The sequence below is a fragment of the Musa acuminata genome, chromosome BXJ1-8 (assembly GCF_036884655.1).
Source record: "Musa acuminata AAA Group cultivar baxijiao chromosome BXJ1-8, Cavendish_Baxijiao_AAA, whole genome shotgun sequence".
Classification (NCBI taxonomy): Eukaryota; Viridiplantae; Streptophyta; class Magnoliopsida; order Zingiberales; family Musaceae; genus Musa; species Musa acuminata.
This window is the reverse complement of record NC_088334.1, coordinates 671284-686029: the sequence shown is the minus strand read 5'-3', so window position 1 is coordinate 686029 and position 14746 is coordinate 671284. Positions and strand designations below refer to the sequence as shown.

The window sequence follows — 14746 nt, the reverse complement described above, 5'->3', positions numbered from 1 at the left end:
TGAGAGAGAGAGAGAGAGAGAGATAAATGGTATCCAATTATTTTACCATTGAAGTGAAGTCGAAGGAGGCAAGAAGAAAGAATACAAAATTATTTTACCTTAAACCAGAGATGGTAAGATTTTATTGGATAGGAGTTGATACATTTTGCCCAAATGACGATAAGGATATCAAATTCCTATACATATTTGAAAGTCTTGTACACTATTTAATATTTTGTAAGCTTTTTTTTGAAAAATACTTATCAAAACAAGATATTAACCACGTAATCTTGAGACTCGTAGTAATGTAGCAACCAACTTGTAACTCAAACAACAACTATGATAGTGATGAGGTCTCAATCGTTTGATCTCCGTATAACGTAAAGTGATACCTTCTAACTGATGTACTCAGATGAGCATCAGGATATACACCGAGCTTTGATTAATGCCATGCATCGATCGCATCATTATGCTGATGACCATGGAAAATAATAGCACTAGAGAACCACAGAGAAAACAATAGCCTATAAGAATATGGAACCAACCATGGAGTTGACTAAACCAGGCTTGCTAACTCGAGTTAGGAAAACTGAATTTCCGAAAGGTCAATGTGCTACCAACCTTTCCCCTCTTATTGGCAAAGCTCTTGATAATATTTTATTCCCTCAGAAAATAAAATGAATATATTCCCAACTTTTAAAAGGAAGATTTGTCAAAGACAGATAATATAATCAGTCATGTTTATCAGCATGAAGCTTAACAGCAGATAAAATTAAAACCCATCTTGTCCCAAAAAAAAAAACAATTTTAATCGGACACTTCAGAGAATAAAGGCTTCCTTGAGATAATAATCAGGAATCTATTTGAGAAAACCATGAAAACAATCAGATTTAATTGAAACTACTACAAATGATGACAGCAGGTGTGCTTCTGAATCACTCTTTTTATTGCAAATGCGATCCATGAATACAATGAGAAAACATTTATCTTTAGGAGCAACAAAGTTTCTATATTTCTGAACAAAAAAAGAAGAAAGTTAACAAAAACAAATACAGAAGGCTGTACATGTCCTTAGCTCTGTCAGTACAATTTCGAGAAGTTAATATGTTGCTAGACATCGAGTGGAAAACCATGAAGGGCTACCTCATTTTGTTAAAGTTGACAATAGAACGAGAACTGCAGACTCTGCCCGGCAAGATGAGATGGACTTCTCAGCTACACAACCACATCAGTTCGCCGCAGCAGCAACAGCTGATTCCCTTCTGCTCTGGTGTGCTCTACTGTTCCTTCCGAGATCTGTCAGATTCCCCATCAGGTATGGCCTGATTGCACCGATAACACCAGCATGAACCGTGTTTTGGTCTCTTCTACCTCCATCTTCCCTTGTTACATCTGCTACTCTCCGTGGCACAACATTTGATGACATGAATAAGTCATCTACTGTGGTAAATTCTCTATCAGCATGGGACGAATCAAGTGAGAATCCAATTGCTGCATCAAGATGTGGTGGTGGGAACCTCTCGGCTCTTGCAACGCTAGCACTAGTCATCAATCTCCGTCGCTGTAGATGGGAAAACAAAGGGATGGAACACTGATAAGACTAATAGGCAAAACATGATTACCACAAGTGTTTCGGCTAACCTTTCTAATGTCTGAGGCCTTGATCTGTTAGACTTAAACATGAGATTTATGCCGTAGGCATTAATGCAAAACAATAACAATCTAAATCCTTTTGTGGGCTTAAATTATTTTGGTGATAATTTTAATCCATGTTCTACAAGTTAGAATTCTGTCATCAGTTTCCACTCTCCTCTTGTTTCATGGTGTGCTCAGAATTTTGTTGCACTTGCATATGCTCCTATACCAATCATGTTGAGTAGCAACATTAGATAATGCTAATGCTTCCCTAATGAGCCCATACCCATTTTATTATACTGATTCCTAACTCTGTGAGTATGATACCACATCATAGTATGATGCCATTTTATTATACCTGTTTTAACCATGTCGATTGGGCTCCTCAAAATCAATCCAAGAAATCATAAACATATCATATCTGATGCCTGAATCACCTATTTAATTGCATCTTTTCTAGATAGCCTACTAATACTTGAGAGTTGAGCCTCAATGTTGATAAACAATCATGAAATTCCCAATAACAAACATGAAGATTCTTTAATGAAGTAATAGCACAAGAGGGTCCTTAGAAGAACTGTTAACATAATAGGATTCAAAAATCAACATGAATAATTTGTGCAAATAAATTAAGCAAAATCATCATGCTTCCTCAGATTGGTATCGTAGGCATGAAGATCTTCATATTTGACATGCAATTTAATAAAACAGATTGTAAAAATGAATAATACTCACATCAAGTTCTGCTTGCACTTTGCTACTGGTTGATGGAGCTGCTGGTCCTCTGTAACTTCGATTACGCAATCGGATTCTATTAGTGGCTTCACCGTTTTCTTTTGCATTAGTTCTTTGTTTCCTGTTCATAAACAAAGCTTACATATATAAGTTCTTGGACAGAACGTGTTGATTGGTATAAATCATCAAGAACATAGTGCTCACCTTCTATCTCTGTTTTCCCTCAATTTTCTGTCAATTTCTTTGGTTGGAGGGTACTGCGGTAACTCAGATGGATCGCATGCATAGGGCTCTATGTTGAAGAACTGCAAGCAGAGACTACACAGTAATTACAAAGGAACATGTAGCAATGAGATTCTTTTTCTTTTACCAAAGCAACTGTGCCCTAATAATGCCCTAAAAAATGGTGCAAGGCCATCAAATTTATTATCCTTATTCTTGGATAAAAATGACTAATTTCTAGATACAACAATTATCATAAACTAGTACACTAGTTAAATAATAACAATATAATTTGGGTTTACAGTTCAAGTGCCATATAGATTTGAGTTCAAGGCTCTTCAAGTGCCACATATAGATTGAGTTCAAGGCTTGTCAAGCGTCACATATAGATTGAATTCAAGGCTTTTCAAGTGCCATATGGAATGAGTTCAAGGCCTTTAGACCAAAACTAATTTCTTAGTTGGTTTACTTGTGTTGCAAATTGTTTTGCTTGTAAAAGAAGTTATTCCTGACTAGTCATACAAAGGAAGTAGCTTTCACGATGTTTCAGCAAGCCTTCCTATATGTTTGTCATACTAGTGATAGAACTCCGAATAATTATAGGTTTTTATTATTCCTAAACAATGCACCACATAACCCTAATTATTTTTAATAAACTACACATTTTATGCATCTAGTGATATTCTTATGCTAGAGAAAATAGACACATTAAAAGCCATGAAAATATAGATACTAACCTCACTGTTCAGGGCAGAAGTAGCTGACCCCCTTTCAAGTGGGTCAAGCGCAAGAAGTTTCTCAATGAGAGACACCGAGGAAGGTGGAAGATCTGAAAATGTTTCTGATATAGAACACTTGTATGATCCAAACGAAGTCGTCTTCTGTAATTTTAGTTTCTCAAAGTATTCTTCTGATGGAGATCCGCATAACTTAAAGATTCGATGCAACTGCTCCACCTACATTAGCATCGACAAGGGTAAAACGGACCGCGAACCAGATGGACATTAAGTCCAAAGAAATAAACTATTATTATCAATGACCAAGTACAATATGCAGAAGAGCAAATAGCTCTATCTAAACACATTCTAGTGCCAGTCTCTATAGTTCAGCTATAGTGCAGAAAATGTATGACAATAGTTCCTTGCTAATGAGTTCTCCAACAATGATAATTATTATTGGGATAATGGATTACCTCAGTCTGTCCAGGAAGTATTGGCTTCCCAGTGAGAAGCTCTGCCAAAATACAACCAGCACTCCATAGGTCGACACCAACGCCGTACCGAGTTGCACCGAGTAAGAGCTCCGGAGGACGGTACCACAGGGTCACAACCTTACTTGTCATGGGCTTTGTGTTGTTCGGATCAAAAATAGTAGCTAGCCCGAAATCAGCTATCTTAAGGATTCCTTCTTTGTTAAGTAGCAAATTTGAACACTTTATATCACGGTGTAAGACACCCTGGCTATGACAATGCTCAAGACCAGAGAGTAATTGCTTCATATAGCATTTCACCTGCCATTAAGACAAATAAAGAAAAAAAGAAGCTGTAACAAAGAATTTAATGAATAAAATTAAGAAAAATGAAACTAGAAAACTTTGGTTTCGGGCGAAAATCCTCTTTATGAATACTCCATTGAAAGAGCAATCAATCACCAATTAATGGATTATAATCTCCTCAACTCTATGTACCTCTCACAAAATTCAGTGAAGTTATTCATTAAATGGATCAGCATTTCAGGGTCAATATAGGACGGCTACATTGTTATTATATTTTAGAAGAATGAAGCATAAATTTATGTCTGTCATAGTCACTTGTCTACCGGAGAATGCCATCTGTGTATCTATTAAGAAATGATTATGGGAAACCTCCTTGTTAAACTTGGTGCTATTTGGTCTCTTGCCATAATGAAACCAGAGGCACGAGGCGAAGCCTGACCCTAGAAAAAGAAAAGCCCATATGTTGAAGTCAAATGGTGATCTCAGCAGGTGAAACCATGTTATGTTGCCCATTTGAAATGGTCATGCTTCTGGAACTGTTGGCACCAAAGGAAGCAAAATCAAGTCAACAAAGCTGCACTTGGGACCATCATGATTAAGACCAAAATACATACAATATCAAGTAAACATGACTTGCCTAACCTATTGACACTAGTTTCCTGGAAGTAAAACCAGTCCCAGTCAGACCAATTGCCCATGGGAACACAAGACTGTTAGGGACAAAGAGTTATCACATTGTGTGTAACAACACATAGCATGTATGATCTCATAAATTGATGATGAATTCAAACAAAATAATGAAAATATAACTCAAAAAAAAAAAAAAAAAACCACCAAAAGGCTACAAGATTCTGGACCTCCTCCCTCTTTTTTCATCAAATAACTTATTCTGTTAATTCTCTTCGGATATATCGAATGCCATCATTCTGATCATATCAGGAACTTGCTCATCATGAACATAATATACAAAGCTTAATCCTTGTAGGACAGCTGGATCGTTGTTTCAAATTCCCACTCAAAGTATAAGAATTCCGAATTCTCATCAAACAGAAAAGAGGTGCAAATGATGAGAAAGGAAAAGGGACGAAAATGTCTATCTTTCTAATGTAAGCTCACGAAGAATAGCAATAGGCACCCCCAAAACCCTAAAGTTAACTTTTTTATGTCGAGATTAACATTGTTAAGGAAATTACACGAGAGGGGGTTTGGGGATTTGGATTGATCGGATCAACGACAACACACCTGGGGCACAGTGAACCGGACGCCAGGGAGCGCAGTGAGGCCGGCGAGGTCGTGCTCCATGTAGTCGAAGACCAGGTAGAGAGAGGGGGTGGTGGGGATACGGGACACCGCCAGGTCCTCGAGGCGGATGATGTTGGGGTGGTCGAGACGGCGGAACAGGGCGATCTCCCGCACCATGAACAGCACGCTGTCCACCGCCTTCACGTCCTCCACCCGCACCTTCTTCATCGCCACCAACCGCCCCCCCACCGGGTCCCTCGCCTTGTACACATTGCTGTACGTCCCCGACCCAATCTAGCAACCCAAATCAATCGCCACAGAATCGGATTTCTGGTCAACAACTCGAAAGAAGCAAATTTTTTTCCCCAAGGGATAGCATCAGAAGCGCTGACCTTCTCGAGCATCGCGAACGAATTGGCGCGACGGGGCGAGAAGCCGGCGAGGACATCGCCTGCGGCGTCAGAGAGCCAGGTCGGCCACGCGGGGGGGTCGGCAGCGGAGTTCGGGATGAAGAAAGGGCGGCGGGGGGGCTCAGGCTCCAGAGGAGGAGGGGCGCGGATGGGGTGCCGGTGTCCAGCGGCCGAGGCCGAGGCCGCGGGGGGCCTGGACGTGGAGGCGGCGGTGATGTGGGGAGCAACGACGGGGAAGAGGCCGACTCCAGAGGTGAACTTGCCGAAGATGCATCCCATGGTGGTCACTGGGCCCTCATGCGGGCGGACGGTGACGGTAGCGCAGCCGCAGAGGGGCTCGTTCGAAGCTGGAAGGGTGGGGGCCGGGTTCCGGTCACCGCCGGGGCTCCTGTGAATGGAAGCGGGAAACAGAAGCGGTAGTTTCAGATACGCATCTCGTCTATTAAACGGGAGTTGCAGGGAACACAAATAGGACTCATTTTCAGATCTAATTACGATCATAACACCATCGTATAATGCACGATAGCGTGGGGAAAGGGCATTTACGGTGATTTCCTATGGAATTAGGGATAGAATCGAGAGAAGAAAGTCCAAGAAGAGAAGGCAGCAGTCCACTGACCGAACCGGAAGAGGTCGTTTCTCCGATTTCACACGTGTGGCGGGAGGTGCTTTGGCGCGGTGGCATCATTAGGAAATAATAAATACTATGAAAATTAATCGATTACTTGCCCCAAAAACAAAAACAAAAAAATCATCTTAGGATAATGACAGACTTAATTGGAAAAATATGTTCATCGTGAGGTCAATCGTGTATGACTAATATATCCAACATAAGTCTCATCGAAACTTGCTAAGAATTTATTTGATTTAGGACATTGCTGTTATGTTTGGTGGTCGGAAGGCCTCAAAAATAAAATAAAAATAAAATAGTTATTAGTAAGAAAGTACAAATGAATTATTATTCTTCATGGGACGATTAATTTCTTTCTGGTTTCCCTACAATCAATGTGTTATGATTCAGTTTGCATGCTGATGGCATGTTAAGATTCAAACGCACTTGGGAAAGTCAACGCGGACATAGCTGGCACACTATGTGCTGATTGCGATTTGTCTCGGCCCAACTACCATCCTTTGACCAGACGTCCGAATACGTCATGCAAACCCACTCATTTTAATGGTGCAATGTCAACAACGCAACGGACAAAATACTGCAACTGAGTGATGTTCGTATGTCTTCCTAGTTGATTATATATATATATATATATATATATATATATATATATATATATATCATGTTCCCTTCTGATAATTAAAACAAGTTTTTGCTAATGGTAAAAATGAAACTTTGAATATGAGGGCTATTCTCATCTTACCCAATGGATTCGAATTAGTCCCTTGATCGTGTTTTTTCCGAGTTGAAAGAAAAGATAAGAAATTTATCTTTTCATAATTATCGTTTCAATAAAAAATTATTATTATGATAGATTCTATTTTCGATTAGAAATATAATAAAATCGTTTTCCTCCTTCTTTCCCCCGACCTTACTTTACTACGTAGAAAGGCATTCACTTTTTAAAATATCACGTATAAATAGGTGGGAACAAAAGAAATGATCAGGTGTATGTATCCGTATATACCAAGTATAAGATGGTACATATTTTATATCTAATATTTTTTTATTTTTTAAATTGACACGCTTTAATGTATCCATGCTCGAAACACCAATATGATTAGTACAATACTAATACTTAAAATTAAAAATCTTATTAAATATTATATATATACTTTAAATAAATTAATATTAATGAAAGTGTACTTTGTTGGCAGAATTTAATGATTATAGTGTCTTGAAGGATGGAGGATTTTTAATGTGCAGAGGATATATATATATATATATATCCTCTGCACATTAAAAATATTATAATGATAAATATGTTATTTCATACCTGGCAAGTATATAAAATATTATAAATATCTATTTTCCACTGTTTGTGTGGAGACCAAGTTGTAAACTTCTTCTAGAAGCACTTTCTTTGGAGGTTAGAAGGTTTTCTTTTTCTTTTTCTTTTTCTTTTTTTCGGTCTTCTCATTTGAAGCCCTTTAGAATCAATCACCAAGAAGAAAAGGTCCAACAAAAGCGCTATCCTTTGAATGAATGCCATCATCTTTCCTTGCCATCCACATGCTTTATGTTGACTAGCTTAAGAAATTGGTGTGTTGACCATTTAGCACACAAACAAAAAGCTAGTCAATTTGGGTTGGGTTGAACGAAAGCAACTCTAATGCTTGTATCTCCTATTGAACATGAATCAAATCCTCATTAATTTGCATTGTTTTGGTTTTGTTTTGAGATAAGATATGACTTGAAGTGATCAAACTTCACGTCAAGAGGACATATTTAGAACGTTTCCGTATCCATAAAAGAAGAATACTACATGTAATGGTGTGGTAAAATGTTCTCACAAAGGTTATTGGTTACTACATTTCACATTGGTATTCACCAACTCTTCCATTGACTCTATTTAAATAGAAGAGATGGGAAGTTTGCAAATCTACAGTTGTTAAGTTTGAAAATAACATATATTTATTTTAATGAATAAATGATGAAAACAGGAATTAAATCCAAGACCTTATGATATATTATTAAAATCTTTATCAACTAAGCTAGTTAACACCTTCGAAAATAACATACTTGTTTGAGTCAATTTGTATTTATCATTTATCATATATATTCTTCTATTTCTTATAATCTTTATATCCTAAATTAACTAGTTTGAGTTAAAAATATATGTAAAATATCTAAAATGTTATCAATGGTATTATAAAGAGATATATACATGTGGACTGGGTAAATAAGAACAAGAAAACTCCAACCAAATTACTTAATTTATGATTGTCCAATATTTAGATTAATAATAGATGAAAATTGCATAGCTCATAAATATTTGACTCATTAATACAAACCCTTCCCCTAAGTTTATTTAATAATACAAACTCATTAATAATAGATGAAAATTTGTATGAAAAAAAAAAAAAAAACACTCTCACACTAAGTTTATGTAATTAAATTGAATTACTGTACTGAGTTGTAACTGAGTAAAGTGTTTGGGTTCCAAAGTCATGGCCTCAATTTTCCTAGTTTGGTAGGCAGGACTGGAGAACCAACCCAATTCCTTCCTTGTTGTCTTCTTCCCGAGGCAGTTCACTTGTCAGTGGAAACGTCCCATCTAATGAAGGATGCTGCTATCGTCCTGTGATCGGTGTTGATGCTCCCTTCGACACGGTGAGAGGAGTCTGATTTCATTTCAACCCCAAATTCAATTTGACAATTTATTGTACAGTAGGAATTCAAACTTGACTTCAGAAACCTACTTGTTATCCAAATCCGATCAAAAACATCGTATAGTGGATTTCAAATAGAAACAAGGAGGTTAATTTATTAAGAGAAACTCTTTAATAATTATAAGAAAGAAAAGAAGCCCGATATGAGAACCCATGAAAAATTATAATAACACGCCTCTCTCTACTGTTCTTTGACACGAGAAACAAAAGCAAGGTTGAAATCGTGAACCGAGAGGCACTCTTCGATATGTTCTCTGTTCACAAATAGTTTCCTTTTTCTTGCACCCGTCAATCGACGACAATTAATAGGTAAGAGTGAGCTAAGAGAGACTAGAAAACACTTTTTTGACATTCGTACCACCCAACATCAAGCGTCATGCCTCATGGGTTGTACTGCTGCAGGCCACCTGACGTCTACTTTCTAAGACATCAAGGATCACATTATTGCAGTTGGCTGATGAAGTAGACGAGATTAGCTCGAGGCACCGTGTGGGTGCCTTTTTGATGCTACTCCCCGCCAAATAGATAAGAGCGTCCTTGTTGCGTTGTTCCACGAGGCTGGCTCATCAAGAAATCCATGGTGGACAGCAATCACATCAGCCATCAACCACTGCATGCCAGCGCCCACCATGCTCTCTCCGATCTAATTTTTGATTTCCTAAACCATAAAATCATTATCGACAGCCCTGCTTCGTGTACAATATCTAGATGGATAAGGCTGCGAAAGATGTGAAATGTGCAGACGTAGCTTCCGAGCAGTAGTAGTGGGTCAAACAATTATTAGATAATCTCAACTACTTTGACCACATTAGGTGTTGAAACAATTATTTAGAATGATTGACCTGTGAAAGAAAAAAAATGCACACTTAATAGTCGAAACAGGCTGCTATGGGCAGAAAAGTTTAGAGAACGAATGATGGTGGAGTGTCTCACCGTACAGACGCGAGTTTTAGTAGGAGCATAGCCTTTCGAGAGCCTGGTTCTCGTCGCCTTTGACGCTGCTCCCCAGCGTGCTTCTCGCTAAATCCTGATTCCATTGTAGGAAGAAGGTATCAGATTCCAATCACCTGTGTTCTTAAGACTCAACAGTTGCTCATCTACTGTTTGTACCTTTTCTTCGATGCCAACAGTTGTTCTCCTATCGTATTGGCTGGGTGGTCACGCAGGTCCTGTTCGATGCAGAAGAATGACATCGATAGAAGTGATAACATAAAAGAACGCAACAGTCTTCATACACACACAGGTGTGCTCTATGACCTGCTGTGCGACAACTGCATCTTTGGGATCGTCCGGCTCAGGTGCTGACAGTAGAGCTTGCGGAGAAAGCAACGCAATCTTCGACGTGAAGGCAGGGCTCCACTGATCCTTCCGAATGTCCAAGCAGATTGCTCCAAGTTGACTGCTAATGTTTGGGTGGCTTCAACAAGACAAGTGAGCAAATAATGTAGGCGTGATTGGTGCCAGAAAGTTCTTGTTACTTTAGTCCACTTACTTTCTGGAGTCAAGTGGTGTGACTTTTGTCAAATATTTTACACAAGAAAATAGCACGATATATGCAAAAACCCTTATATTTCTCATGCTAGAACCAATATATATGATGCAAAAGACATCTCGAAAGAAACTTCCCGCAACGTACGCCAAGATAGATGCATCATAAAATAAGTTTCTACTAAAATTCTAATATTCCATCAAAGAGATTAAGATTAATTAAAGCAAAAACTACTTGCGATAAAATAAAATAGCATGATATCATATTGTACAATAAACCTGTAATTAAAGACAATCAAGATATAATTCTTGTCACAAAATAGTAACAGGATCCTGGGTTGAACATAATAACAAAATCATGTTGGTACATTTAACTTCAAACAGAAGGATTAATCATTTCTGGAATCATATAAATGAGATATTGCTAATTATAGAACTAAAAGGCTTTTCTCCTGGAATGCTACCTAACCCAATAGTTCCTTGGACCTTCTTGAAAACAGGTCCTACAAAAACCTATTATGGAAGGGGGGTTTTGATGGAGGTCGAATGAAGGGGAAAAAGGTAGGCTAAAGAAATCTTTGACTTAAGAAAAACTAACCTTCACCCAAGAGGATCAATCCAGCAAAGCTCTGTCTGAAATTATTGAAGTTAAATTGTATCATATGCTAGATATATAGTTTGAGTACTATGATTGGCTTAAGGAAATTACTCATCTATGTCTAACCCCAACAAGATCAGAATAAAAGAAAGTTGCTTCCAGTTTTGGCCTATGAACATTGCATCAGGCACTTGCCAAACCCACAATGATGCCTCAAGTTCATCCCTTCATCAACATAGAAGCTAAGAAACTCATAAATCTCTGAGGGAACTTAACGTTCGTAAGACTGGGATCGGGATCAAGATGAACCATGGGATTTGGATCAGATCAATGAAATTATCAAAAACAAATCCACAGATCAGAATTGAGTTAGCTAATATAAGAAGAGAAGAAAGTTACTTCCAGTTTGGGCTTCCAATCTTCATGGAGGGAACTTTCCCAAAGCCATAAAAGTGCCTAAAGTTCATTCCTTAATTAACATAAAAGCTAACCAAGTCATAGAGCTGAGGTAACCAATACTTACGACTCTAAGAAAAATCAGGTTGCCAGGATGAGCCATGGGATTTGGATCATAACGACAAAATTATCAAAAACAAATCCGAAGATCAACAATGAAAAAACATAGATTTGAGAACATTAAAGATTAATTTACAAAAAAATTAGTGTTGTTTAGGCTTAAAAAATTCTTATCATTTAATGATATGTGATTATAGGATGCAATCTATAATGTAGCATATATGATGTGGCATATCCGATACTAAGTTCCGAGAACATTAAGGACTAATTTGTTGTTTAGGCTAAAACAATTCTCATTACTTTATGATATGTGATTATATGAAGCAATCTTCTCTTCCATCCACGATACACATGTGATGTGCCATGTTCATAGCTGTCTTTATTTTACACACAATTTTATTCCTCTCCCACCCGCTCCATCTAGCCTTTCCTTTTTTATATATATCTCTCACACACGATTAAAGGTTACCATCAAATACCAACTGACACTGAGGTCTGAGAGTGAATAGTTAATCCAGATCTACATTTGAACTTAGTTTGAAATATAGGCAACAACAGTATGATGCAACAACATTGCCTCAAAAGATCTGACGCAACAATACAACTAAAGCTAACAGAGTACATTAAACAAAGAACACATCAGAGAAGGAAGATAACTAACGCCAGCTAAAAGTACATTGATTCTTTCATCACAAAATCATCGTATATTATTCATGAACACAGAACACCACCTACTCAAAGACATAGAAGACCAATAGCACTTGACTCATTAAAGGAATCTCCTGAGAGGGAAACAAATGAATATTATTAAATCCCATCAGATCTCTATGTCCTTGTTTCTTGCAACATCTAAACTCTTGATCTGGTTTACTTTCTAAGACTATAAATAAGACTAATTGAAACAAATATAGGCTCGACTTAATCAAACTTTTTGACTAGGATTACAGCAGTTTGCTTTCTCTGAGAAAAGCTCATCCTTGAGACCACCTATTCTAGAAACACAATGGTGCTTTCAACTTTGCCTTGGCTTCATATTAAACATGAATTTCATTGCAAAAACTAAACTTCTCATTTCATCTTTGAACAATAACATGTTCAGCTTTGATCAACCCAAACAAAAAAAACATTTCATGAAACAATAAAGAAAATATATTTACTTGTCAACCTACCAAGAGACTGGCAGATGACATCAATTAATAAGAATTGATCATGGGAAAAAGTCAGTGTATGATGCACACATATCTAAAAGAAAACCAAAATTAGATTATCAATCCGATTACAGACACCTGCTAAATGCTAAGTTATCGAATTTAAGTTGTCCTATCACCTCTATCATTGAGATCACTACTTTATATTGAGTTATCAAGTGAGTTGAGAAAAAAATTTATAAATGGTATAGTAGTTGTCACTAACAAATGAAAAAAGAAAATCAATAATGTAGCACGATTACTTTGTTGAAAATGCACTCATGCTAACACATATGGGGCAACTAAGAGGAATAGCTTGACTCAAACATGCAGGTAAAGAACACAAAAAATTAGTAATAAATCAAATAGCTTAGAAATTAGCATAATAAAACATGAATCAAGAAAATCATCCAAACATTTAATGTCCATACCAAACTTTAGTTCTGAACCACATTTTAGGAGGCTCAAAGGAATAATCAACTGCAGATACATAAACCACCAACATCAGTTTTTAATTTGAATGTATAAAGATATAATTTATTTTGTGTATTAAGGAACCAGAGGAAGTAATAATCTCTGTAGAAACAACATGGAAGCATAACATTAACTAGCAACATTTTCTTGAATAGAGAACTCCAGATATCATATGATTACAGTAAAAAAAAGCCAATCTGGCATGCATCATACTCATAGAAACAAGGACAAAGACAAGGACCTACGGCTATGATGCATGCATATATGCTATAAATGTTATCTCTTAACACGTTATATTTATGTTCACGCAAAGTAAAGCATACATGTATCTCCATAATCATTTTTGTGCCTGATGCATACGAGCATACAAACATTTTAAATATTTTATACAAAGTCTTAAGAGAGTGCATGCAACATTAAAAATCATGTCCCGCTTGCTTTCTACATAAATAACCAAAACTACAAACTAAAATGCTTTTCATTCTAAGTTGAGTTCTGAATAAACTTGGTTCTTACAGGGCATGAGGTCCTTTAACTATTAGTTGACATTTTAGAGAAAATTCTCAAATCAACATAAGCTATTAGGCAGGACTTTGGATAGTCGGCGGTTCATCGGCCCACACTAAAATGCAAAGATTCAAAAAAATATATAATGCAAGCCAGTGCTGCTATATATCACGGCCCTCTTTTCCACAATCTGGTTCTTTGACTCAAAAAGTCAGAAAACCAAAGCAGACTCACCCCTACTTAAAGGTCAATTTAGGAAGAGAAATCCATCTATTTGAAAGAAAACATTTGCGTACACGAATTGAAGTTGGCTTCTGATTGTCTTTGGCTCAGCTACATGATGCCCTACCTACTTTAAAAGAATTTAAAATTTTGAACATGTACTATCCCACCTAGATGCTTTGCTATACCCATCAAATTGCAGTTTGATCTCCAAGATCAATACACGCACCTAATGTGACAATTTGAAGAAAACATTAGCAGGTGTAGGGGCAGTGGTTCTGTTTAAGAAAGACCTATTTGTACTAATTAAATGATAGTTCTTGCCAACTAATCAGAAGTTTCTAGTTTGACTTGCAGACACAGTACAAAAACAAACTAAGCAATAGCTGTCATAATTTAGGCTCACAAATTTTAGTCCAAACAATCCCTGCTACTTTGAGAAAGGACAGAATGTCACTGAAAGTTGATAAAACTTGAAGATCCTTATATATCATGGTGATTTTAAAAGGAAAATAATGACTGAAATTTGAACTACAGTTTGAGGAAGATAAGGAAAAAGTTCATTGGAACATATCCAAAGAAATCCCAAATTACAATAAACATCACAACTTGATTTTTTCATAAACTGTTAGAAATAAGTTCTTAGTTGGAGGTACGAAAGTGGCAGAAGTGGCAAATTCTGCAAGTTTAGGAC

The 14746-nt window shown here is 37.1% G+C and overlaps 1 protein-coding gene across 1 annotated transcript; it reads right to left on the bottom strand.

Moving 5' to 3' along the window:
- Nucleotides 1-1006: 1006 nt before the first annotated feature.
- On the bottom strand, nucleotides 1007-6130 carry LOC135680477 (probable serine/threonine-protein kinase At1g54610). Its single transcript, XM_065194397.1, has 7 exons — nucleotides 5701-6130; nucleotides 5309-5602; nucleotides 3764-4081; nucleotides 3309-3527; nucleotides 2554-2654; nucleotides 2350-2470; nucleotides 1007-1540 (listed from the first exon to the last, which is right to left on the bottom strand). Exons 1-7 carry the CDS (start codon nucleotides 5995-5997, stop codon nucleotides 1208-1210), a joined length of 1683 nt encoding a protein of 560 aa, XP_065050469.1. The 5' UTR covers nucleotides 5998-6130; the 3' UTR covers nucleotides 1007-1207.
- Between the last annotated feature and the right edge of the window lie 8616 nt (nucleotides 6131-14746).